At 41.6% G+C, this 25,629-nt stretch overlaps 1 protein-coding gene across 4 annotated transcripts in view; it reads left to right on the top strand.

Annotated features, from left to right (window-relative positions):
- Nucleotides 1–2,055: 2,055 nt before the first annotated feature.
- Nucleotides 2,056–25,629, top strand: part of OSBPL2 (oxysterol binding protein like 2) — a 40,707-nt gene continuing 17,133 nt past the window's right edge. The window contains exons 1-6 of one of the 4 annotated variants that reach the window (XM_074888490.1): nucleotides 2,056–2,150; nucleotides 3,008–3,104; nucleotides 14,966–15,004; nucleotides 16,864–17,028; nucleotides 24,711–24,858; nucleotides 25,105–25,180. In XM_074888490.1, coding sequence (XP_074744591.1) covers nucleotides 16,992–17,028; nucleotides 24,711–24,858; nucleotides 25,105–25,180 — 261 coding nt within the window. In that variant the 5' untranslated portion in view covers nucleotides 2,056–2,150; nucleotides 3,008–3,104; nucleotides 14,966–15,004; nucleotides 16,864–16,991. Of the gene's footprint in view, nucleotides 2,151–2,755; nucleotides 3,105–14,965; nucleotides 15,005–16,863; nucleotides 17,029–24,710; nucleotides 24,859–25,104; nucleotides 25,181–25,629 lie in introns of those variants that run through there. The other 3 variants (XM_074888488.1, XM_074888491.1, XM_074888489.1) reach the window with 3 other exon arrangements.

Raw genomic sequence — 25,629 nt, 5'->3', positions numbered from 1 at the left:
CACTCCAAAAAGGCCATTGAATGACTCGAGCGTGTCCAGAGAAGGGCAACGGAGCTGGTGCAGGGTCTGGAGCACAGGTCTGATGGGGAGCGGCTGAGGGAACTGGGGGGGTTTGGTCTGGAGAAGAGGAGGCTGAGGGGAGACCTCATGGCCCTCTACAACTCCCTGAAAGGAGGGTGCAGAGAGGGGGGATGAGTCTCTTGAGCCAAGGAACACGCGCCAGGCCAAGAGGGAATGGCCTCAAGCTGTGCCAGGGCAGGGTCAGACTGGCTCTTAGGAAGGATTTCTTTGCAGAAGGGGCTGTTGGGCGTTGGAATGGGCTGCCCAGGGCAGGGGGGGAGTCCCCATCCCTGGAGGGGTTGAAGAGTCGGGTTGACCCAGCGCTGAGGGATCTGGTGGAGTTGGGAACGGTCAGGGTGAGGTTCATGGTTGGACTGGAGGAGCTTCAAGGGCTTTTCCAACCCAGATGATTCTGTGATTCTGTGAGAAATGTGTCAATGGTAGAAGATCATTTTGAGGATAAATATTTCTGTGACTTATCTCTCTCCTTCATTCCCTTTCTCTTCCTTACTCAGGGCTCCAGCTCGTCATACCCAAAGGGGTTTTGTTCACTTTTGTGCTGGACCCTCCTGACATCCCGTATGATTTCCTAGGACAAGGTCTCCCTCAGCAATTATATCAATGGGTCACTCTGTCTTAGTGATAAGGACGTACTTCATCCAGAGCGGTTTCTAGCTCCTCAGCATGGATGCTTGTTACCTCCATGCCTGATCTCTTGAAGCACCTCATTCTGTGCATGCTTTGCAATATTTTTTATTTTTTTCTTTTTAAAGTTGTGGTTGCTGGGTCCAATGAGATTTCATTTGATTCTTAGCTTTCAGGTATGAAAAGGGAAGGAGGGGAGACATTTTGGTAGAAAAGAATTTTAAGTCTCTGATCATGGAAGAAGCCTGAGTGTATGTGAAGAAAAACGCCTTGCAGACTCAGAAATTAGAAGGTAAATAAAAAGAGCAGAACAGGTGTCCTCTGAGAGAAATTTTATGAGTCAAATTAATTTTAAACTTCTGAGTCAGTTCTGATACTTGCATCAACATCTCCAAAGAGTCTCAATTGCTTTAGCACACTGGTAATTACTCTGAAGTGAAGGGGATTATTACAAACTTGCCTCCAGTTACCTGTTGTGTGTGAACAAGTGCAAGTTCAGGGTGAGAGAAATAAAGGCACCTGCCAGCTTTTCTCCTGGCAGGGAATGACTCTAAGTCATCAGCTGCCAGCCCATGGGTTTGTTGACCATTTCTCTGGGATCTCCAGATGTCCAGTAACCCGCTCGGAGCAGCAGCGCTGGCTGCAGCCACTTGCTGGACAGGCAAATGGGGACACTCCAGAGACACCAGCTGGTCACACAGGGAGGGCGTTGGAGCTGACTGGGATGACAAAATGTCAATGGGTGACATGTGCCACACCTCAAAGCCAGTTAGAATGTTAAAAAAAATACAAAATTGGTTAAAATCATGTCAGGAAATAGCTGCAGCGCATACAACCCTCCCACGTGCGCACCGGGATGTGGGCAGTCCTGTGGGGACCCACCTAGTGCACCCCTACAAGAGGGACAGCTACTGGGTGACAAAATCTTACCCTCTTCCCACCCCTCAGCCAGTAGGACACTTTGTCCTCTATAGGTTACGGTGAGCTGGGCTCCGCTCCGCAGCTGGCTGGCGCTAGAGCGCCCTATAAAACACAACCAGGCGATACCGGCTGCGGCCCGGCCGCGTTCGTTCGTGCACCGGGGACCGCACCACCCCCTCCGAAAGGCGCCCGGTGAGGCCGCTCTGCGCAGCGGGGGATGCCGGTGCCACCTTTATCTGCATAGCTCCGCCCCCCCGGACGCGCCATTGGCCAGCGGCCTCCCCGGAGGTGGTGCGGCCCGGGGCTGTGCGGCTCGGCGCCTCATTAGCATTGTCCCCGCCTCCGGGCGAGTGGGCGGAGAACCTGGTTTGTCTTTTCGCGGACGGCGGGGCGAGGCCGCGCTCTGCGATTGGTGGAGCCGTGCGTCACTCCGCCGCTGCGAGGGCCGCACTTCCGCCTCGGTGTCAGCGGTGCCGGGTGGGGGGGGGTGTTGCGGCGGGGTCGTCGCGGGAGCGCGGTGTCAGGTAATGCCGCTGTGCCTGCCCTGGGCCCGGCCCCGGGGCGCGCCGCCCCGCTCTGCCCTCCCCTTCCCGCCGAGCCGCTCCCCTCAGGGGGCTCGGCTCCCCGCCACCTGCCGCAGCGGCGCCCCCGCTGAGGGAAGGGCGGGAGCGCCTCCCCCAGCCCCGCCCGGGCCTGGCGCGGCCCAGCCCGGCGCGGGGGTCCCCTCCCCGGTGGGCCGCTGCCGGCTCTCCTCAGCGCCGCGGGCTGTCCTGTCAGTCTGGCCGGGGCCCGGGGGCCGGTCCGGCCGGGCGCTGGCGGTCCCCGGGCCGAGGGAGCGCGGTTACCCCGGCGCTGCGCTCTCTTCCTCGGCGGACGCGGGATCCTTGACTCGTTCGCTTCTTTTCTCGGGGTGCTGCGAGCCGTAGGCCTGTGCAGCTGAGTCCACAGCGGGTTGGATCCAAGCGGTGTTCCCCTTCCACGTCTCAGCGCAGGCGGCAGAGCTCGGCTGCCCCGAGCTGCGGGCTGGGTGGCAGAACCACTTTCTCAGCCGTGGGGCTCGTCTCTGGGGGCGGGGGAGGTAGCGGGGGGCTGAAGGACGTTGCTGTGCAGGGTGCGGGCTGCAGGTCAGTGGAGCTCTGTCAGTCCTAGTGTAGGGATTTTTCAAATTTTTTTTTTTTCCTGATTGCTTTTTGGAGCTTGGTAGTTTAGCAAAGGAGTCTATGACACCCAGTTCCCAAGATGACTCTGTTGAGCTCAGCTTCAGCACGATACAGGAGCCTCAAGAGGCCTTTTAGGCCACAGCTGAAGCATAGAGAGCAGTCATTTGAGTTTGGCTGTATTTTTTTGTTCTTCAGTTACCTACTCAATGTTTCTCTTACAGAGCTCCTGAAAGGGAGACAAGCAAGATGGGAAAAATAGCGGGAAAAAAGGCTTTTTTTTAAATAACATGCCACCAGAACTTCTGCATGGTAACAAAGGTATAAATTATGTTGCCATTTATTTAATTTGGATATTAATCATGTTTGTACTATATGTTTGGATTCAGGACTCCTTTTGGAAATGATTTGTTCCTCTGCAGCACTTGCAGGCCAGAATTTCAGATGTAGATTTGAAATTGCCTTCTGTTTTTTATGTCTGCTATGGCCTTGTGTTTCCCCTCAGAAGTACCTGCCAAAGCATGTTGAACACGAGCAGATACTGCTTTCATTTTACTGTGAATTTTCTCAATTGAAACACGCAGCCTTCATTTAAGATTTCAAAAGCAAAGAGTAAAAAGGAGACACAGATCCGCGGTGTGGATTAGCATTACTGTACCACTCTTCTCAGTGTTTCCTTTTTTAAAGCTTATGCATGCAAGAAAAAATGAATTTGTTCCATTACAATTTAGCCTTCCAAAGTTCAGTAACTCCATGTTCATGTTGACATCTGAGGGCAACCACGTATGTATTGTCTTAACAAACTTTACACCATATGCTCTGGGACTTCTAAAACCTCAGGGCAACTTCTGGAAGCAGTGACTTGGGTAACTTCCAAACATAAAGCACTGCGCTGTGGGATGGAAGTAGGAGAACTGGCTGAACTAGCATGGAAGCAAGAAATTCCAAGCAGTGATTTTCCCCTAAGTATCCCCCTGGGTTTTCAGTTACTGTAAACATAGCTTTTCTTAAAATAGTTGTCAAGTGACAGAAAGTTGAGGGTGATCTAGGATAAGATCATGAGTGATTCTTAATGTTGCTTTCCTGAACCAACAGCACCCCATAATGAACTTGTAACTTCAGGGAGTGCTCGGAAGGAAACACTGAGACATCTGCTGTCCGGGAATAACTATGCCATTTTTCTCCAAAACTAGCTCTTCAGCCATACGAATATAATCCTAGAACACAAAAATTGAGTGTAGAAAATTATGATTAGACAGCAAACTATGCCTGCAAGTAGTTGAGGACTAGATGGGTTAAAGGTTTCAGTTGATGCAATACTGAAAAACAGTGCTGTGCACGTAGTTATTTGTTTGCTAACATCTATGCAAATGTACTTGATTTGGTAACTGAGCATGGAGGGTAATTTTCACTGTTGGATGGTTTCTTTAAATTGATTTTAATACTGTTACTGCTTTCTATGATATGTATGTGCTTAAGCTGAGAGGTTTTATGATTGAAACTGGTATTTCTTTCAGTCTTTCTTCTTGTGAATTCTACTGTGTGAACTTCACACATGCTGACCTAGAACAAAGGTGGAAAGCTTAGCTTTCTGTTACTTTAGTGTTGGCTGGAAAACATACCAATCAGGATTTTTTGCTTTGATAAGGCTATATTTTTAAATCACTGTTTGTAGTGCCAGTCAGATGATTTTTTTTTTTGTTGTTGTTTGAAAGCAAGATTCGCATGGAAGTACACTGAATTTTTAAGCAGATAATTCATTAGCTTTGGTATTTGAAGTAACTTGTCCTTGAACAATGCAATAATGCAATGTTACATCATGCTACTTGATAACTAGAACTTCCGTTTACATGTTGGCATTTTTTCTAGTCTTTCACTCAGCATCAGTTTTGTCACCTGAGTCACGAAGATGTAAGAAATGTCTGCATTTGATGCTAATATGGTGCTTTAAAATGCTTAGTGTTTAGTCTGTTCCCTGTGAAATAACTGTTTGGTTCTCGTACATTTTTTGGAAGAAATGCACAAAATCAGGAGTGCAAAGAATATGCTTTAAATACATCTTGAATATTTTTGCTGAGTTTGAGTATGTAACTGATCACAGGGACTTCTCCACCTAGCTGAATAAATTGGAAAGTGAGAACAGTGAATAAGTTGGTCACCCTGTATCTGCCACTTTAGAAGATATAGGACTTTGATATGTTTCCGTTTGCAAAAGAAATAGGTTATGCATGATATCGATTCTTTTATGGTTTTTTATTATTTTATGGAATAGACCATTGTAGAACTTGGAATTAAAAAATACATCATCTCAATTCTCAAATTCTTAATAATTACTGTGCAGGAGAATATATAGTGGTGTAATTATTTACTTTGTATTCTTAAAGGCAAGTTGCATGAGAGCAGTAAGCAATTAGAATGTGTCAAATGTGGCTTATCATTACTTTCAGTTATACTCTTCAAAAATTTGTTGTTGATTCAGTGCACAAAGATAATGTCTTAATTTTCAGGATCAATAATTTACAAGAATAGACTAGGCTTGCTTAAACTTGATTTTTTTTTTTGTACAGTTACAATTGGAAATTCATTTGCTTGCCTAGACAGATCCTTTAGATTATTTCAGTATATTTATTATGCATGTAATTTAATGAGACAGATTTTTAGTAAATTACAGCAGCCCTCCATTCAGAAAATGCAGGAGGCTGGATAGCGTTGTCTTCCTGTGATTGTTTATAAATCTGGCAGGAGCGTGCACAAAAGGTGAATTGTGCCTGCAGCTGCAGAAATACATCTGGACCACAATTTTAATCTTGGCCCTCTTGGTTTTATAGCCCAAAACTTAAACTATATATTGCTCGGTTGGACGTATAACATCTGTGCTTGGCATTAGGCTGAATGAAAACCTTGATCTGGAGCATTCCTGTTTGAGTTCCTTTGCTGTGCTGCTCAGAGTTTTAGATGAGATAAGGGTTGTGGCTGTTGGGATGCTGTGAACCTCTGGGGTATTGCAGAGAAGTTTGCATGCTTATGATGTTTGTCAAGAAATGTGTTTCCATTAATTTCATTATATTTTTACTAGCATTATTTTTACTCTTCTGAGTAATCTTTTTTTAAGGGCTCCCCAAAGAATCTCTTAATATATCTCACTGGTTTTTGATTGTAGTGATAGTTCAAAAGTAATGATGATATGGAAAGTCTGAAGATGGTATGCATTTGAATTCTGAGGTGTCTGTGGTTCACTTCAGACCTCACCAGCTCCGGCCACTGAAGTGGCAGAGGCTGATGTAGACCCTGTTCCCTGCAATGTGTCAGTGCAATCAAGTGAGAATGAGAATCATTTTAATAACTTTCAATTATAAAACTTGTATGTGTTAAGGCTATGGAGAAGTTAGCTCACCAGCCTGTTTGTAATGGTCCATTTAGCATCATGTTTGTTTATGGATGAAACGAGAGCTTTGTTAGAGGAGCAGAACTCCCCGTGTGTGTGTTCTTTCTAGGTTTTGCACAACGTCAGTGAAACTTGAACGGTTGTTTAATAGTGAAACAAAAATGCTACCTATCTTTAGAGATGTAAATAACTTTATTTACATGGTCTTATTTTTGTCTTAAACGTAGTTATAAGTGCTGTTTTATTATCCAAGTGGGTTAATGTTACTGAGCAGATAGCTAGGTGGATTCTTTATTAAAACTGATCTCTATAGAGATACTTACCCTGTCTTGAGAAGTCAAAGTTTATCCTTTTTTTTTTTTTTTTTTTTCCTTAATCTCTTGACAACAGTGAACATAGTAACACCTTTATACTGGAATCCATTAGGTACCTACTATAGATGTAGCTTTAAAGAAAATTCAACCATAGCAGAAACTCTGACTCTAGAGCTTTTGCAAATTTGTGGTGTCATCTTAAACTCTTTAACAGAGAGTCTGCTAGCTGTATGCATGAGCTCATGCTGCAGTATTTGAGTGTGTGAGGAATCGTTAGTAGGTTTAAAAATATGGTTTCTTGTGCTGTAAGGCTTTGCACTAGGTTAGTCAGCTGTTGTCCTCCTGCTTTATTTGCAATATGATTGTTATCATAATTGTTTAAGAGTCTCCATGAAAATGATTTGTAAGATACCTTGTACAGAAGAAATGTGAAACTACACCTGCCCGGAGAGAATGGGTCCACAGAAATAAAGCCTGAAAACTGCCTTTGAGTAGAAGATCTATAAACTTAAACCTGTAACTATTTTTACTGTTCTAGGGGTTTTCTCCAGTGATTCTATATGCTGTAATTGTCTTTACATCTGTAAACTTCAGTGATTGGTTTGTAGGGGTGGTTACATTATGATGAGCAATATTAAAGCATACTTAATTTTACCTTCAGAGTAAGTTTTAGTTCAAAGAGAAGTGTTCATAAATGATAATTACATAGCTACTGATACTTGTGTCCAAAGCTACTGTGCTTGGAGTTATTGATTACTTCCTATCTTCTCTTACAAATAAGATAAAACAAATCCTCAGAAAACTGCTAGGAAGTAACTAGTTTAAAAATACAGTATTGAATTACTAATTTTTTTTAAGTGTGGCTAGAAATGAGCTGGTTTATCAGTTATGATTAAACCTGGCATTATGCATCATGGGTAGAGAAGGCATGTAAAACAGAATTTTGTGATCTTTTACAGTTGTGGGGGATGAAATAGTTTCCAAGGGAAGGCTACAAAGTCCAAAGAATGCTGTACGAGATGCACTCAGGTGGAAAAACATCTCAGATATTGGTATAGTGTTAAAAAAGGAGAGCATTTACAGAGTTCTGTGTGAATTTCAGTGAAGTGTTTTGCATCAGAAAATATTAATCTGCTGGAACCAAGTTTCCTTGGTCTGTTTGTTTGTTAGGTTTGGTAGAAGTTCTGCCAGCCAGTATCCTTGGCTGTAGAACAACATTTTTGGCTGAAGTGAAACTGGGGCTAGCCATCGGTTCCATAGGTAATTGAGCACTATACTGTGAGGGCATTTTCTGTCCAGTCTCATCTTTACAATTTTTATGTTCAATAAATAATACTGCTGATAGCAGCACTGTAGCTTTGTGCTGGGGGTAATACTTAGTATGTGGGACAATTATTGTGGTTTGTTCTGATGCAGAAAGAGATTTTCTAGTCTGAACTCAGTTGCAAACCAGACTTCTAGTGTTTCAGTTGGCTCTCATTCTTGTGAAGTATCACCAAAAATCTGTATTCCTGAGAGAACAGAACATGATTCTCTCTGCCATAAATCTGTTTGGCTCATGTGTTCAAAGCTAAATTTTCAGATGTTCAGTTTGCTGCCGCTGTTGTTTCAAGTGCTTTAAAATTAAGTTCAGCTTTCAGGTTGACATAGTGCTGAGGGATATGGCGGAGTTGAGAACGGTCAGTGTTAGGTTAATGGTTGGACTAGAGGATCTTCAGGGTCTTTTCCAACCTAGATGAGTCTGTGATTCTGTAAACTATCATCTTGGGATGCTTTGCTGCTCTGGTTGTGTTGTGGGTTGACCCCAGCAGGCAGCTGAGCGCCCCCCCCCGCCCCGTGGGATGTGGGAGAGAATTAGAAGGGCAAAAGTGAGAAAACTTGGGGGTGGAGAGAAAGACACTTTAATAAGTAAAGGTGGGAGACAAAGCCAAATAGAAATAAAGAAAAGCAAGAGATGCAAAAGCAGTCACTCACTGTCAGCTCACCTATGTCCAGCCAGTCCCCAAGCAACAACAACCCCTGCAAAACTCCCCTCTGGTTTTATTGCTGAGTGTGATGGTAGATGGTAGGAATATCCCTTTCATCAGTCCGGGGCAGCTGGCCTGGCTGCATTGCCTCCCACCTCTGGTCCACCCCCAGCCTGCTCGCTGTGGGGGCAGAGTGAGAAAGAGAGAAAGAAAGCCTTGTTGCTGTGTAAGCACTCTTCAGCAATAAAAGATGGGTGTGTTATCAGCCCTGCTTTGGTCACAAATCCAAAGCACAGCACTATACAGGCTGCTAGAAAGGAAATGTATCCCAGCAGAACCCAGTACAGGTACTCGACTGTCCCCTTGGCATTTAATAACTCCCAGCTACGTTAAGGCCTTCAGTAAGGATAGCTGCAGTCTTCAGAGAAATGGAAGAGTGACAGTGAGCCAGATCTTCAGCTCATCCTCTGCTCAAACCTCTCTGCGCTTTGTTTAACAGCCTTGAGAAGGAAGTTGCCCTTCTCTTACTGTGGATGCGGAGTGAGTTTCACGTTGCCAAGACATCTTGGTGGAAGATGCTATTACATTCAAACTTTGAAGTAAGAAACAGATCTAACTTGGTAAATAAAATCCTCTTCTGGATTCTGCCATCTGTGTAGCTGTTCTCTAGCTGAAGAGATTTTAAATGCGTAATAATTACAGCAGGTATCTAAATTGCCAATTAAATTGACTTCTTGGCTAGTTTTTATAGGTATTTTAGATCCAGTGTTGTTGGTAACCTAATTTCATGAGTCAGTTAAGATTCATCCTTGCTGAAGCTTTCATTCAGAGATGAAACACTGCAGTTTGATGCTTTCAGGAGGTGCATATGAAACAAAACCACATGAATATTTATCTTCTAGTTCCAGCTATTTATTTCTGTCCCTTGAAGTACTACAGCTATGTTTTATTTCAGCTGGCAGCTCAAGAGGAGATGGTTGGCTCTTATTCCACCAGTCATGCTGTAGGACTGTTGGGTTTTTTGTTTTCTTTTTTTTATTTATGATTTTTAGTGTTAATATGGAAGGTGTGTGTGTATTTGATCTTCTGCTCGCTCTTTCAGAGTCTCTTTTTGGACAGAAGGTGCATCCTGAACCCAGGATATCAAACTAATGAAAATGTTGTCCTTTATTGACATATGCTGTTAGGTGGATTAAATGTGCCATGGAATGAATTTTCCTTTGTATCAAGCTAATTTTAAATTCTGTCAATACCACTTCTATTAAATTGAGCTCATGCCCTTTTGACCCATTAAAGAAAAGCAAAAACCTGAAAACTGAGTGTCTTTTCAGAGTTTGTGGAATTTGCCCCTTCTCATCCTCCCCCAGCAATACTTGTACAGTATTTTTATCATGTGACACTTGACAGAAAGAGGGTTTTTTGGGGTTTTTTTGGGTGTTTGTTTGTTTGGGGTTCTTTTGTGAGGAAGGGCTCAAGTGCCCTTTTTTTTTTTTTTTTCTTTCTTGCAAGTATTCTCTTTTCAAGTTAATAAACTTAATTTGTTTTAAAATTTGCTGTGGACGTGCACATCTAACAAAACCGTGTTAGGCATGTGAAAAAGCTGATGAATGTGCTAGTTCATTAATTCTTTGGTGGCCCTCTAATTCCAGTGTATGGAACTTCTAACACCCTACCTGCTCATGCTGGTGAGCGCCTGAGTTTATTTTCATGGCTGCTTAGTGTTTCCGTACATAGTTTTACTTAAATGCTCCGTGATCTCACAAGTAGATTCAATGTCTGTATAATGAACGTGACCTAGTGTTTTACATATGTCTCACAGAGCTAGAACACGTGCTTTAAGAGCAAAATAACCCAGGGTTTGTAAAGGTAATAGGATGGTGTCAACAAAGCAGTGGCTTTCCAGAGTTGCTGCATGGTGTGAAACTTCAACTGCAGGTCTGGAGGGATAAGACTGCAGCTGTAGTCAGCCAGCCAGGCTTCAAAACTGATCTTGCTGAACCGCATTCCAGTCAAATTAGCTACTCCAGCCATAAATGCTTACCTTTCTATAGAAATGTAAATGTTTCTTTAAGGAGGAGTAACTTTTGGTTAACCAGCTGGGTCTTTGTTGAGGATTAACGTAGAGCAAGTTAGTATGGAGTAACTAGTTATGTTGAATTAACTAAGTCATACTAATTGCATGTTTAAACTCTTACGGGTTGTTTTGAAGAGGCACTAGGGTTTGGGGTTCTTTAACTGGTGTATAAATTCTGAGGATCCAGGGTCTTAGTGACACAGACGTAAGCTGGGTTTTTAATTTTTTCTGTTGAGGAACGGAATTTGAGAAGGAGCAAGCATACATTCTGACAAATTTGAGGAATTTGAACCTATCCAGATAAATGGCATAGGAAATGTCAACTTTTAGTACTTGATAGAGCTGTAAGCAAATGGAACGATGTTATGGAGAGCTATTACAGCTCATCTCCACAGCCTCCTCTGGCATATCGGTGTGGAGAGTTCAGGCGCCAGAGAGCAGCCTTCGACTGCTCAGCAGGCAGCGGGTCTCCACACCTTTGGTTTCAGAGGGAAGCTGTGAAGGTGGAACCTCTCTTTCCAAGGTGTGTGTGCCTCCCTCCTCATATAGGTGCTCACACACGTGTCATAGAATGTTTTGAGCAAATGAGATACTTTATAAAATGATTTGCAAAGTCTCGCACTTTTGTTGTCCTGGTTTTAAAAACAAATTCAAGTGAGAGGAAACGGTTAAAAATAGGTGGGAACTGTGCAAAGTTTGGGACTAATCTTATTGACACTATCTCTGGAAAAGAGTTCCCTGTACCTTCTACTGCTGGGGACTGTGAGCTTCTAGGGGATGCTCTGATCTGTGTAGAGTTAAACTTCTGAAAGCAAAACCTGTTACTGGAAGCCAGATCACCTGGTATGTGTCACTGTCAGTTACAGGTTCAACACTGCTTGACAGAACACTTTGTTTGATATTATTTGTAACCAGCTGATTGACAGGTACGCTACGACTTTGTTCTTCCTTCGTCATGGGACCTTAGATGTCACTGTAGTGTGGGTGTATGAATAGTCACATTCTCTGCATCAGGGCTGTAAAGATCACTGAGAGAAGCATGTTTTCTCCTGGGAGTGAGCCTCTCAGGATCTTAGTACCTGTTGTGACCACTGGTGTGCCACGCATGTTTAGGAACAGCCCTTTAGGAACAGAGAAAACAGTTTGTTCTCTCTGTCTGTGATAGATGTACTTCTGGAAAGCAGTATGTCAGTCTTAGTAATTCCTTCCTCTTTGTAGAACCTATCTCAAGGTGTGCTATGGATGTGGTGCAGGTGTTTCCTTGTGTTTCTGTAGTATTTATTGCAGCTGCTGCTTTGTTTTGTCCTTTGCCTTTGCAAAACATCCTCGTGTCCTTTAAGAAAAGGACTGTCCGTGGTCATCAGGCATACAGGAACGTGTGAACCTTTCCTGATAAACTGTGAGGATTTAAAGGAGTTTTAATGACTAACCGGCTTTTGACTAGTTGTACAGCGCTGGTGAGGCCTTTTAATAACAAAAGTATAAACCAGACTTTGTCCTTTACCTGTTCAGGTTTTGGGGGTTCTTGTCTGGGACAAATATGGCATTTTTATTTCAGCATTGGTATCTGCGTTGCTAAATTGTGTTACTGGACAGCATAATACCTTGTTTAACCTGTTAGTGGATGGCTTTACAGCATCACCAAGGAGCAAAGCTTATTTCTGAGGAATCAAAATGATAGTCTTTTGGTTAGAAGATACCAGAAGCTTTTAAAAATTTTTGACTTTGCATGCTATGCTTAGCTTAATTCTTGCTAGTCTGGTTTTGTATATTGTGGTCATTGACACACAAATGAGCAAAGTGACTTGGAAAAACTAGGTTCTGCCCAAATAACTTGTTCAAGACTTGCTTCAATAAATTATGTTAAGCTTCACTGTTTTCTGATAATTGCTTTGGCTCTCACTTTAGATGTCATTTCAAAGAATAAAATCATATTGTGAATATTCTGGACAACCTAGTACAGAGAATTTCTTAGGGCAAAATATAAGGTAATGCAGTCTGCAGTACAAATTTACCAACCAATTATGAAGTTGTACTGTTATGATGAGTGCTGTACTTTTTTTGGATGTTTTTATCTGTTGTCTTTCAGTTTGAGCTTCAAAAATAGCATATCTCCTGTAGGGAAGTAAATCTATTACAAAAATAAAAGTAAATGTGATAGTTTTTATTCATGCACACAAATCCCATAATAAATCCAATTAGTATATACCAATCCATAGCCTTACCATATGAGGAAATAGATGAGCTTTGTCACTTATCTTGTAAACCACAAAATCTGGGCTGCTTGTGGTCAGGGGTGTGTTGTCATCATTAAATTACGCATTTCCAGTTGTCTGAAGATGTCTACTTGCAGATTTTTCCTACTTATAAAATGATTTATATACAGGCTCTCTTTGGTCGTCAATGTGGCAATGCAGCCAGGCTGCAGTCCCCAGGCAAAAGCACCTTTCTGGGTGTTGGTGCCTTGAGTACCCAGGCCCAGCCCCTTAGCGCTGGCTGTTAAAGTGAAGCCCACTAAGATAATTTTAACTTGTAAACCAGCAAACCCTAATGGCTGAAGTAGTGTTCTCCACAACAGAGAGTGAGTGAAGTACTGTATGGAAAACTGTTTGTTACATTCCTAATGATTACTATGTATGTTAAAAAAAAAAAAAAAAATCTAAATATACTCTGTATTTCTACTACACTGTAGGACTGAAAGATGTGAACATGATGTTTATGCTTTATGAAAGATTTTCCAGGATGGCAGTTGGTCCTAAGCTCCTGAAGGTCTGTCTGACGCAGGAGTATTGCACTTCCTTGAATGGCAATTTTGATAAAAGCTGTTAACTACAGGTGCTAGTGTGTAAGTGAATTTTTCTGGGTGCATTGTGGACATGAAGGAGGAAATACAGATTACAAATGCTGAATATGAAGCAAACAGGATGTTTTTGTCTTCTGGCATTTTAACCTAGTTGAAAGTAACTTTTACTGTTGCTTTTAGTAAGAGAAAAGGACTTAATCCTAGCTTTTTGGCTCATGAAAGCTAAATGCTGTTGTTATTGCGTGTTCAGCTACATGCAAATTCATGTTAATCTCTGCTAAGTAAAAGAACTGAATATAAAAGAAGTGATAGGAGTGTTAAGTTATTCCTAGTGTAACTCTGATGCAAAGTATATTACTTTATCCTTTTAAAAATCCTTCTAGCACCTTAGAATTTGTGACTGTTATTTAAAGTGACTTCCACAAGTATTTTGTTCTTTAGGCAATAGTTACAAAGCTTGTCTATAACTTACAGGGCTATGACTGAACTTTCATTTTCAAGTAACAATGAGCCTAAGGTGTGGTGTGAGGTGCTCATCAGAACACAGCATAACTCTTGCTTTCAGTTAGCTCAAGTATTTGATTCTAGTTACTTCATTTGTACTTGGTGAGTATTTTTATAGGAAAGCTTCACTGTCTTTGTAGTGAAACTGCACGCTGCGTGATGTAGTTCCACTTCACAAGTCCTTTTGTAATGCAGTTGTTATAGTGCAGGAGGGGGGAGCGGAGAAACTGGCATTCATCTGTATGACGTTGTTTACTCTAAGGCTCTTAACAATAAAATAGCTGACAGTTTTTTAAGTCATAATTTTTATTTCTATACAATACTATAGCATACTGGAGTTGCTGTTCTGAAGCATCTCTGGAGCTTGCAAACTGATGTGTAATGTGCCTGTGTTTGGATAGGGACCCTGAGGAAGCCTGCTCTTTGTGTTTGAACTGAATGGGGGTGGGTGTTGAATTAGCTCTTTTTTTCCTTTTTATGTGTTGCAGATAGATATAAGGCTGTTTCAGAACAGAATCTCAGCGCATGTGCTGTATGCAACAACAGGATAGTCCTGCTGCAAGAGCTTAAATGAAAAATAGAGACTAAACATAAAAAGGGAAGATGCAAGAAACAAGAAAACATGGAGAAAACGAGGGGATTGTAGCGCTGATCATGAGGGCTCTATCTTGTGCATATACAGGCTTCCTTCTGGAAATACTGGCTATTGTTTTGCTGTAAGGATGCAATACTTGTGGACAATTGAAACCATAAATGTCTTGCATCTTCAAGGATACAGTACCTTGGAGAGTTAAAGAAGCCCTCTAATGCAATTTCTTTTTTGGCAAACGGGTGGAGTCATTCCAGCATGGTGATAACGGCTTCTGGGGTGAACAGTTGTTCTGAGATGTTGAGTTCCTGTTTTCTGTAGCAGTAGTTTTCTTTGGATTCCCACTTTCTGCCCCTGTCTAAAGGTTTACATAGTTGTATCCTCAAGGACAGATTTTCTGCAAAGATATGACACATTTGGAAATCTTGGAAGGGGTCCTTCCAGATATACTGCTGGTGGGGTTGGAAAGTTTGGAGAAACTCTTAAGACTGACAGCAACTTTGGTATGAACAAGCTTCTTTTTTTTTTTTTTTTTTTTATTTAGAGAGTCAAGGTCTGGCTTCCCCTAGGCAAGATAACGCAGGGGTAGGTACGCTGGCTTCTACTTACAGTGCAGATTTAGAACAATGTTATCAATTCTGCTGCTTAGTTCACCCAGAAATCTGAGCTAGCTCTTGAACCAATTGTTAGTTAAGAGGATTTCTCCCTTTCTTTGATTTTGAGGCAGTGTGATTGCTAGTGGCCTGAACTGCCTGTATCTTTTTGAAGTGAAGCTGATGCCCCTTTCCCTTATGCAAGCAGAGCACTTGCTGATAGCCTTGCACTGGAATTCTTCAGCCAGACTTGTTAATGTCTTGAGCATCCTTGCCTAGGAGAATGCAGCACTTTGACAAAAGTTAGTTAGAAACTTGTTGCTGATGAGCAAGAATGTTGAAAAAGTTTTAAAGGTCTCTGACTGGATAACAGCACAGGAAAGAGGGGAGAAAACTATCATCCATCTGAGAGCAATTGCAACAGCACTGCAGCAACAGTCAAGAGAAGCAGCTGTATAAAGTCTTGTCCTTGTGGAGGTGAGGACTTGTAAATAAGAAATTGATGAAGATTATGTGGAAGCTCAGATACCATGATGCAGAGTTTGATATGAAATCCTATAGTGGCAAGGAAATAGGGAGTTCCTAAGGGAAAAGTGACAAGCTAAAATACTTGGCCTTGACAGACGTAACACTTCAAGGTGAACGCTACATTCGTTAACTTAGATGAGTTTCAAAATAGGCTATTTTAGCTTCTCCTTCTAAATGGAGATTTGGAAGGACTGTATGTGTGTGAGGCATTCAAATAGCTTTTGTTCTGGGCGGTGAGGTAAAAAGACTTGTAGCACAGGAGAAATCATGCAGCTTGATTTCTTGCAGAGAGGAAGAAGGAATTGGCTTCAAACATAGCAAGCTCTTCTGCTAGGAGTAGAGTGCGCTTCTGGCTTTGTTTCTCTTAATTGGAAAGGAATTGTGCAAGTTATAATTACTCTGGAAGAACTACTGTCACAAAAGCAGTGGGATTTTCAAGGATCATAAAAAATTGAGACTGACAGATTGAGGTTGTTTTGGAGGAGATATCTATAGCATTGCCATGCTGTCGTTTATCATTGTGTACTTGGCTCGTCATTGGTACCTGATGAACATTTGTAAGAGTGGAAGCTAAATTGTCTCATTATTCTCCTTAGACTAAAATTGGGTGAAGTAAAAATGTTTACGTTACACCATTGCCAACCATCTGGAAAAAAGTCTAATTTAGGCTATCCATAAAGTAGAGCTGGAATGCTTCATAAATCTGTAAGTTATTTGCAGTATGCTTGGCTTTACTGAGAAAAAGTTTGTTGTTTCTTTACACTCTCCCTCTAGAGGGAAAAATCTCCAGTTGTCATTTCAAGACTTCATAGCAGTAGCCTGACAAAGCTTCTCTAATGGTCACTAGATACTAATTGCATGACGTACAGTGAGGTCCAACACTTTTATGTAACAGTGAGATTTTGAGATACAAGGTTCTTTTTCTTGTTCCCAGCTTTCTCGGTTGAGGATGCAGTAAAGCTAATCATTTTGATGAAGAGGAGAATTTTTGTTTTGCCAGCTGTATCTTCCTTCAGTTCTCTGTTCCTTCTAGCTGTATTTTCCTGAAATGTAACTTGCAGTCAATAAGATATATTTTACAGTAGTGTATATGATGTATCTATATAGAGAGGAGTGTGGCATAGTACATCAGCTGTTCTTGTGGTAGGTAGTACTTGTCTTCAGAATGACTTTGGTATCAAAGAAGGCTGTTTACTTATGAATGCAAAAATCCATCTTTTACCATGGGAATAAATAGGAAAATTAGTATTTGTCAAGTGTGCATGTTTGTGCATATAAGAAATGTGGAAGTTGCTGATTCTGTTTCCCTGTCTTGTCAAATAGATCATCTGAAGCAGCTGGGTATTTGCAAAAGAAGGCTTCAACAGCACACAGCTACTTAATCTCTAAATCAAGTTCAACGATGCATTAGAGGAAGCTGGATTGGCTGTACGGAGATTTCACACTGAAGGATGAATAGTGAAGAAGAGTTCTATGATGCCGTTACGGGTGAGTGACAGGCACAGTGCCAAGAAAAAATAGAAAGCTATAAACTGTATTGTGTGTGTGGTGAGGGGCTAGTGATATATTGCTGTTAATAAATAAATAAAAAGTAAACCGCTGTTGGTAAAACTTGTAGCACTATCTTCTGCGAAGAAGAAAGGAAGAATTATAATTCAGGTTCAGACCTGTAAATGAGAGATTATTTTTATTAAAGCTTAATGCTGGCTATCATTTTATCACTGTAACAGTCCTTTAGTGGCCAAGTCTTGCTTTCATTTTCTGTAAAATGCAGGTAATTTAATAGCAGCTTGAGAAGTAATGCTTTTAAGACCCTTTGGAAGGTGAAATATCTTCTGTGGGCTATTTTTATTGTTATTTTATTCATTTCTTTATTTTAATGGAAAACTTATCCTGAAGAATTGAAGTAGAAAATGTGTTTCTAGTCAGAAACAAATTACTGTAAAAGTATGCTTTCAGGATAGGGAGCCAAAAGTCTTTGCAATCCAGTGTTGTTTCTTGAAAAGCAAACATGAATCACTTCACACTTGAGCAGTGTATCGAATAGTACTTTTCTTTGAACTAATAAGGATGAATGGATGTTTATAAGAGCTTTACATGGTTTTAGTGGTGAAATAAAATGCTTAGTGTTTTAATAAAATAAAAAAAAAAAGAAATCCTTTCAAAGACCGCAAACAATTTTAAAGTCTTCCACTTAAACGTCTCCTCAGAAATCCTGTAATAGAGGTGAAATGAGAAATGCTGGCAATGGTGAGTGTAGAGTGCTTAATGCAGAATCATGGGAATGAAAAGAGAATAATGGGAAGCACGAAAGCTGAAGGAATGTAGCGTGGTAGATACAAGTGGATAAGGTAGACTTAGACATGGTTGGCTGGAAATTCATGAGAGGAGTAAACAGGGGGCTGGGTGAAGCAATGTGACTGACAGTGGATTGTATAGGACTTGTCACAACTATGTCATGGAGGAGAGAAGGAAATTTGGGTTGCATTCATGCTAGCTAGGAGGGATAGGGGCTAGTACTCAGAGTTCATCTGTAAAATCAAATCATTGTACCATCAAAATATTGAAAACACAATGAATTGTTCCTGTATATTTTTAGTAATCTTTCAATTTCAAGAGCTCAGGACCATGGCCATAAATGAACTAGATTTTATTATTTTTTTTTTCCCCACTGAAAAAGGTGAACAGAAATGTGCCTCTAAGTATGAGGTCTGTGTGGTACAGCTTTGATGTTGATGCATTCCTTTGTCTCTTGCAGAAATACACAGCCCTCAGTGTTTGGGTCATCCACATTTGAACTCTGGTTTTGTCCTCTTTCATCCTCTTTTCCCCTCTCCTCAAGCTCAAAAGGTTGATTCTCCCTGCGGGTGCTCAAGGTTGTAATGACTTCTGTACAGGAGATGTTGCTGTACCTTGCAGTCTTGGCTGGCTCTGCTCAGAAGTGGGATGTTGTGCATCAGTTCTGTGAGCACTCCTTGTCCTGTCCTAATCTTATTCTTTCACATGGAGGAGTGTGATGGCAGGAGAGAAGTTTCTAAGCAAGAATGATCCGGTGTCTTTATAGGCTTTCAGCACAGCCCTCTTCTGATGGAGAGTGTTTGGTCTGCAACAGCCACTCCAGAAACTTAATGAGGTTGAACTCCGCCCCCCCCCCCCCCCCCCCCCCCCCCCCCCCCCCCCCCCCGTATATATGTTGCCCTGGAGCATGCCCCACAGGTACTTGGTTTAAGAGGAGTGCTAAGTTTGGAATAGTTTGTTTCAGATTCTTTCTCCCTTGGGACTGTCTTTAAAGACAGGTGCTCAATCTCTTTGTCCAGCTAGATGCTTTAGAAGATGGTGACAGTTTGACAGATTACTTGCACAAACCTAGTGAAGTCTAGACCTAGTTCTTTGTAGCTGTGTCTTGTCTAAGTCATGCATAAGTGTGATGCTAAGAACAACTGTAAATAGGTCTTTCTGCATTCATGTTCTCCAACTGCTGATGCCTGTAGCAACTCTTTGCTCCTGTTAACACCATGGACTGTATCTTGCAGACAGTGCTTTGCTGAATTTTTTAGGTTCTAATGGGTCCTGGTTATGCCTGCCTATCTCTTAGTTTTTGGATGGTCTGAACATGGTAGATGTAGACCCAGTACTTTCAGGAGATCAAGTTCAGAATCAAGGTCCTTCCTGGGCCAAGGTGAGCTTTCAGGTTCCACAGAGAAAACTTCAGGATTTGGGGTTGCAAATTTCGGTAAAAAAATGAAACTCCCTTGGCAGACTCCTGTTCTTTCCAGGGGTACTCTTCTTCCTTTAGGTCAGATCAGTAGATGGGCAGAAGCCACCTTTAGACACATGCTTGTTCTGCTCTAAGTCTAGGACTGGGACATGGCTACCAGGAACGAGCACGTTCTCCAGCTGTGTCTTAGCTGCATGTTGAGATGAAAACAGCATGTACGCTATACTCTTCTCGTCTTGCTCTCAGAGTCCCGGGCCCTTGTTTCCCCAGAGGGAGCTGCAATGTGTTCCCACAAGTTCACTGATTTTAGTAACTGGGTACTGTGCTTTGTGTCCTGTAAGTAGCAAACCAGGCTTAGGAGAGCACTTGAACTCCATCGGGAGTTAGGCTTTAGAACTCTGCAGCAGTCTCAGTGGCAGGCCAAGTAGTATGCTGTCTCCTTTAAGATACTATGAGTTCACTCCTTGAGGAAGCCACAATCTTCTGTAGTTGTTAATTGATGACATCCACTTCTAGAACATGAATCTATCCTAAGGAGACCCCTGTTTTTTGTTGTGGTGGATTTCATCTCTTTGAGAAGTTTCCTGCTTCTGACACTGTCCCCATCACATCCAAAAGATGCTCATGTGATGGAATTGCACGTTGTGTGGTTGGGAATCATCCTCCTGGCACATGGTTTGACCCTGACTGGATGATGATTACACTTGTAAATGTGCAGGATGGAGTGTGTTGTATAGGTGATGAATCGAGTTAGTGACCAGAAAAGAGTTTCCATAGCGAAGTTTCTTTGCCTTCAGGGGTTATTAGCATTGCTGATTAGTTGGACACTTGACATCCTTACTTCATGAATGAGTACTCCCCTTGGGAATCTCTTGGGAATGTTTCCTGTGGTCTCAGTTAATTCTTGACAGCACAGCATCTACTTTTTCTCAAATACAAGAGGTAGTCTTTTCTGAGACTGGATCAGGTAAAGTGGTCAATGCTTGGATGAATTTCATGTTCTTTGAAATCTTTTGTGAGATGGGGAGCATACAGCTTTGATCACTGGCCTCCTAGCCTGTATCACCTTGGGTTTATTAATCTCATCACAGACTTGTTAAAGACTGTGTGCCATCAGGTTCTGCTCTGTCAGAACTGTATCCTTCATTAATTCTCCCAAATATCTATTTGCCAAAGTGTTTTGTGAAAGGATCGCCACAGCACATGAAAATGCGTGGCTAGTTACCAGGGTAATTTATTTGACAAACATGAATAGCTTAGTTTTGCTTTTTGAAATGCTAACCTGCAGTTCCATGGAAACCTGTTCTGTGCCCATGAGGTTAATCCAGCCTGGTGTATTTGTGAGGATGTTGCCCTTCTGTTTCCTATTGCTTGGCTGTTGTTCACTGTAAACTATTTATTTCACTTGGGACAGAGGAAGTGAGGTATCTGCTGCCAAATTTATGTCTTTTCATAGTATCTGGATCAAACCGAATCAGCGGATTCTGCCATAATGTTTAAGTACTGCAGCTCTCGTGAAAGGCCAGCCTGCCTCCTGTCAGGGCAGCGTGATACGGCTACGTGTTGTGAAGATGGATTGCTTTTGGAAAGTGGAGAATGGTAACTTCTGGCAAAGAAAAACTTACCTCTTGCTTCACTTACTGTCTACACTTCCAGTGTATTTATCCCTATTCCTTATGCCCTTTTTAGGTCTTGGGGTTCTCAGTACTATGCTGTTTTGATTCCCTTTCCGTCTTGAGTGACAAGGCTTAATTAGTATTTAAGGAAGTTGCTGACTGTACGAAAGGGGCGGTCTTGTGTCTTCATACATGACTCACAGAGCAGTGCACCTCTCTGCTCCCTCGTAGGTGGATGTATAGCATAGTCTGGGTGGACTTGTTTCATTTGCAGGATGTGGAAGAAGAAGGCTAAGAAAACTAGAGTTACTGGCAAGTCACTCTTCTTTAAGCTCTTGAAATAGATTAATGTTGGCACTTATGTATTTGACTTTGAAAATTTAAGACTCTTTTAAAGATTTTGTTTCACCCTCAACATACATAAGTTGGGGCTTCTGGTTAACCAAATTTTTGACATTTTATTTCTGTGTGGTCCCCTATCCCCCTTTTAAATCCTCATTTTTATCCTCACTCCCAGTGGCTTTTCACTATAAAAACTGTGCTGTAATTAAAACTTATCTACTCAGTTTTGCAAGTTCAAGGCTTTAATGGCAGCTGGAGAAAGGCTCTTTTTGTAACTTAGGAAAACTACAACAGATCATTTCAGTAAGCTGTTTTTATTCCAGATCAGTACTTCCTCTGTGAAGAACATTCTTTGGATAGTTCTTCATAGAACCATATTATTTAGAACTTCATTGAGAAACAGCTTTTAAAACTTTCTCAATGGGTTTGTAGTAGACAAACCAGCTGATACTTACGGTTGAAAGTCTAGTGATTATCTAGCTGTGTACCCTAGTGAGTTTGGTTTGGTTTTTAAGGTAATTAGGTGGAGGTGCACTCTAATAAAGCAGACTTTGTACTTTTGATATATCTTATTTTTCTGGAGCGGGGATTTAATTTTTGTTGTTTGTATGCAAGGTGCTTGTTTGATTTTGCATTTATTTACTTATCAATATCTTGTTGTCCATAAATAATATATATACCTGAATCTAAATTCTCGTTGAGCTGTACAGGAACAGGGCAAACCAATTCTGAATCATGGAGAAACAGAAAGGTCAGTGTGGATAAAAACAATGAACATTTGATAGGGTTTGGAGGGTTTCAGGTACAGTGTAAAGGCTGTAATTCTAGTAACATTTTTCATAACTGTTCTCCTATAAGCCAGTTGACTATTCCTGTTATGAAGCTTTACTTTTACATTTAGGTGCATTTATCTCACTGAAGTGCCCATTAAATGTGATGCTGTTCCTTATGTTGTGTGCACTTGATCAGCTTTCTGGGTGAGGGCACGTGTACCAGAGAGCTCATCTGTTTCTTCCAAATTCATCAGTCAAACTAATAAAGGTTATTTTGTTATGCCCTACAGTACCTGCCTTTTCCATCTCCTTGTACTGTAGCAGATTCCAAGAAAAGCTAATATGTGGTTAGAATTGCCATTTTTAAATTACAAATATTTAGTTGTGGCTTGACTGAAGATAGGCATGTGGGTTTTTTTTTTTTGAAGACGGGTGTTTCAGGGTAGTCTTCATTTTAATGACCTGAATATATATATATGACTATCATACTTTTCAATTAAGTACTAAGACTGCTAAGGTGTGGTTATTGCTGTATAATTACATGCTTGTGACATCAAAATGTAGGAGACAGTTTAATACATGACATCACCCATTACACCTGCTGTTTACCAAATAAGATCATATCGGTAGTACTTCCTTGTGCAGTTTTGAATGTTAGTGTCATGGTCTTGATCCCTCAAAAAACACAGCTTTTTGTTTCTGAATGTGCTTTGCATGAATTGCTCTAATAAAGTAAAAGCAGTCTGCTGGAGACGTTAACAAAAAGAAAAGTTAAAGTACTACTTATGATAGATACTCTCTATTTTTAAAAAGTTAATGGCAGAGGATCACAAAATTCTACTCTATTTAAAATTGAAATAATCTTTGTCAAAACTGGTTTCTTTACTCCAATAGAGTGCTTAGATGGTTTGTAATATTTTGGAATCTTTCTTTACCCACAGCTGGAGTTTCGGTAGGCTGTAGCTGAGTGTGATGGTAACTGTCAGCACATAGAAAAGCGGTTGCCCAGGTTGTGATAGCTGGAATGAGAGGAATACAAAAATAATCTTAGTGTATTCCTTAAAACCGTGGCAAGAATCCTTTGCCAGTGAATACACATGTTTTCATGTTGCTTTTGGATTCTGATTCTTAAATTGGAAGCTGGAAACTTCTGGAAGCTGGAAACTTGGAAGTCTTCTTGTGATTCTTGATGAAGAATTGACCCTTGTGGCACTCAAAAAGGACTTAATGCTTTTTGAATTATTTTCAACAAAAATGTTCCTTTATGGATGGTCGCACTCAGAGTTGAGGTCAATGTCTCGATGTCCAAGTGGAGAGCAGTGACGAGTGACGTTCCTCAGGAGTCGGGGTTGGGACCAGCGCTGTTTAACAGCTTTGTTGGTGACATGGACAGTGGGATCGAGGCACCCTCAGCAAGTTCACCGACAACACCGAGCTGTGTGGTGCAGTGACACGCTGGAGGGAAGGGATGTGCCATCCAGAGGGACCTGGACAGGCTGGAGAGGTGGGATGTGCAAACCTCATGGAGTTCAACAAGGCCAAGGGCAAGGTCCTGCACATGGGTCGGGGCAATCCCAAGCACAAATCCAGGTTGGGTGAGGAGTGGATGGAGAGCAGCCCCAAGGAGAAGGACTTGGGGGTATTGGTGGATTGAAAACTGCCTGTGAGCCAGCAACGTGTACTCTCAGCCCAGAAAGCCAACCATGTCCTGGGCTGCATCAAAAGAAGTGTGGCCAGCAGGTTGAGGGGGGGGGGATTCTCCCCCTCTGCTCCGCTGTTGTGAGACCCTCCCTGCAGTGCTGTGTCCAGCTCTGGGGGCACCAACATCAGAAGGACATGGACCTGCTCGAGCGGGTCCAGAGGAGGCCACAAAGATGATCAGGGGGCTGGAGCAGCTCCCCTGTGAGGACAGGCTGAGAGAGTTGGGGGTGTTCAGCTGGAGAGGAGAAGGCTCCAGAGAGACCTTATAGTCACCTTCCAGTACTTAAAGGGGCCTTACAAGAAAGCTGGAGAGGGACTTTTTACAAGGGCATGTAGTGATAGGACAAGAGGTAATGGCTTTTAAACAGAAAGAGGGTAGATTAGAATAAATTCTTCACTCTGAGGGTGGTGAGACACTGGCACAGGTTGCCTAGAGAGGTTGTGGCTGCCCCCTCCCTGGAAGGGTTCAAGGCCAGGTTGGACGGGGCTTTGGGCAACCTGGGCTAGTGGAAGGTGTCCCTGCCCAGGGCAGGGGGTTGGAACTAGATGACCTTTAAGGTTGCCTCCAACCCAAACCATTCTGTGATTCTATTACAGTGAATGATCAGCAGTGCTCTCTGTTGTGATACTGTGACAGTTGTGAAGGGGAATTGTATTAATCTTTTAAGGTCTTTCAGTTATGTAGTTTTCCTCAACAAAATTATTGTAATCACAGTGCAACTCTGAAGAGGAGACAATACAGCTAATCTGATTAAGAGCTACTGAAGAACTTAAAAGATTCTAAATTGGTTTTATATTCAGCAGTGTGAAAAATGAGTTGAGAATGCTTGATTCTAATGCAATACTTGGCTCTAAATACTCTTGGAAATGAGGTCACTTAATAAAGGGTTTTCATTCTGGTATTTTTAAAAATAAAATAACCTGGTATAAGTGTATTTATGCTGTGAGAGTTATCATGTGAGTGGCACTCTGGCATAATAAGGTTCCTAAGAAAACTGTTGCCTTATGATTTTTATACAGGCTTTGATTCTGACAATTCTTCAGGAGACTTTTCAGAAGCAAATCATAAAGTTGCAGAAATGCTTGATCTAGATCCACACCAAAGCAATAGGACTGGAAAGCATAATGGAGAGACTGAGATTCAAGAAAATGGAATTAAGAGACACAGGTAAACACATAGTACTACCTAGTAAATGAGAAGTGAGTATGTGCTGGCTCATTATCTTTTGGGGCATTACTGTTCTCATTGGGAGAGGTTAATTCTCTGGAACTGAAAAGACATTTCAGTTGTCTGCTTCCCATGTCAACTCTAGGTTAATGCTTTGCTTGCTTTAAAAATTACTTCAATACCTACAAATGAAAGTGTCTTGTTGTTTAAGGGGCTGATAATGACAGTTATTTTTTCCAATTACAGGACATCATTACCTGCCCCAATGTTTTCTAGAAGTGATTTTAGTGTGTGGAGCATATTAAAAAAATGCATTGGACTGGTAAGTTAGCTTGAATGAAACATGCTGATGTTAGGTCTCCTAACTTCAAGTGGTTAATTTTATTGCTTAAACCTTAAGACACAGAATAACACCTGGTGCATTTTGCATTTTTTTCTGTAGGGAACATCATCTTAAGCTGCAAATCTCTAAATCGCAGCATTCATTTACTAACGGCACCATTTCCTTATCTTCTTTAGCTGTTGGAGTATGTGGATTGGCATTTCTAATGCTGTCCTATAAGAACTGGACTAAAGCCATTAAAAGTATAGTCAAATATGGTTTGATTAACACAATGCTCTCTTCTCTGCTTTTTTTATTCTTTACTTGGCAAAAGGTGATTTAAGGCCTTATTTTGGTGGGGTTTTTTCTTTTTTTCTTCCCCTCCATAATTTAAGCAGTTTGTGCCAACAAAAATTGCTTTCATCTGATTGAAGGGATAGAAAAGTTTC

Source organism: Strix uralensis, chromosome 18 (assembly GCF_047716275.1).
Source record: "Strix uralensis isolate ZFMK-TIS-50842 chromosome 18, bStrUra1, whole genome shotgun sequence".
In the NCBI taxonomy this organism is placed as follows: domain Eukaryota; kingdom Metazoa; phylum Chordata; class Aves; order Strigiformes; family Strigidae; genus Strix; species Strix uralensis.
Note: the sequence above shows the minus strand (reverse complement) of the source record. Positions and strands in the feature narration are given on the sequence as shown.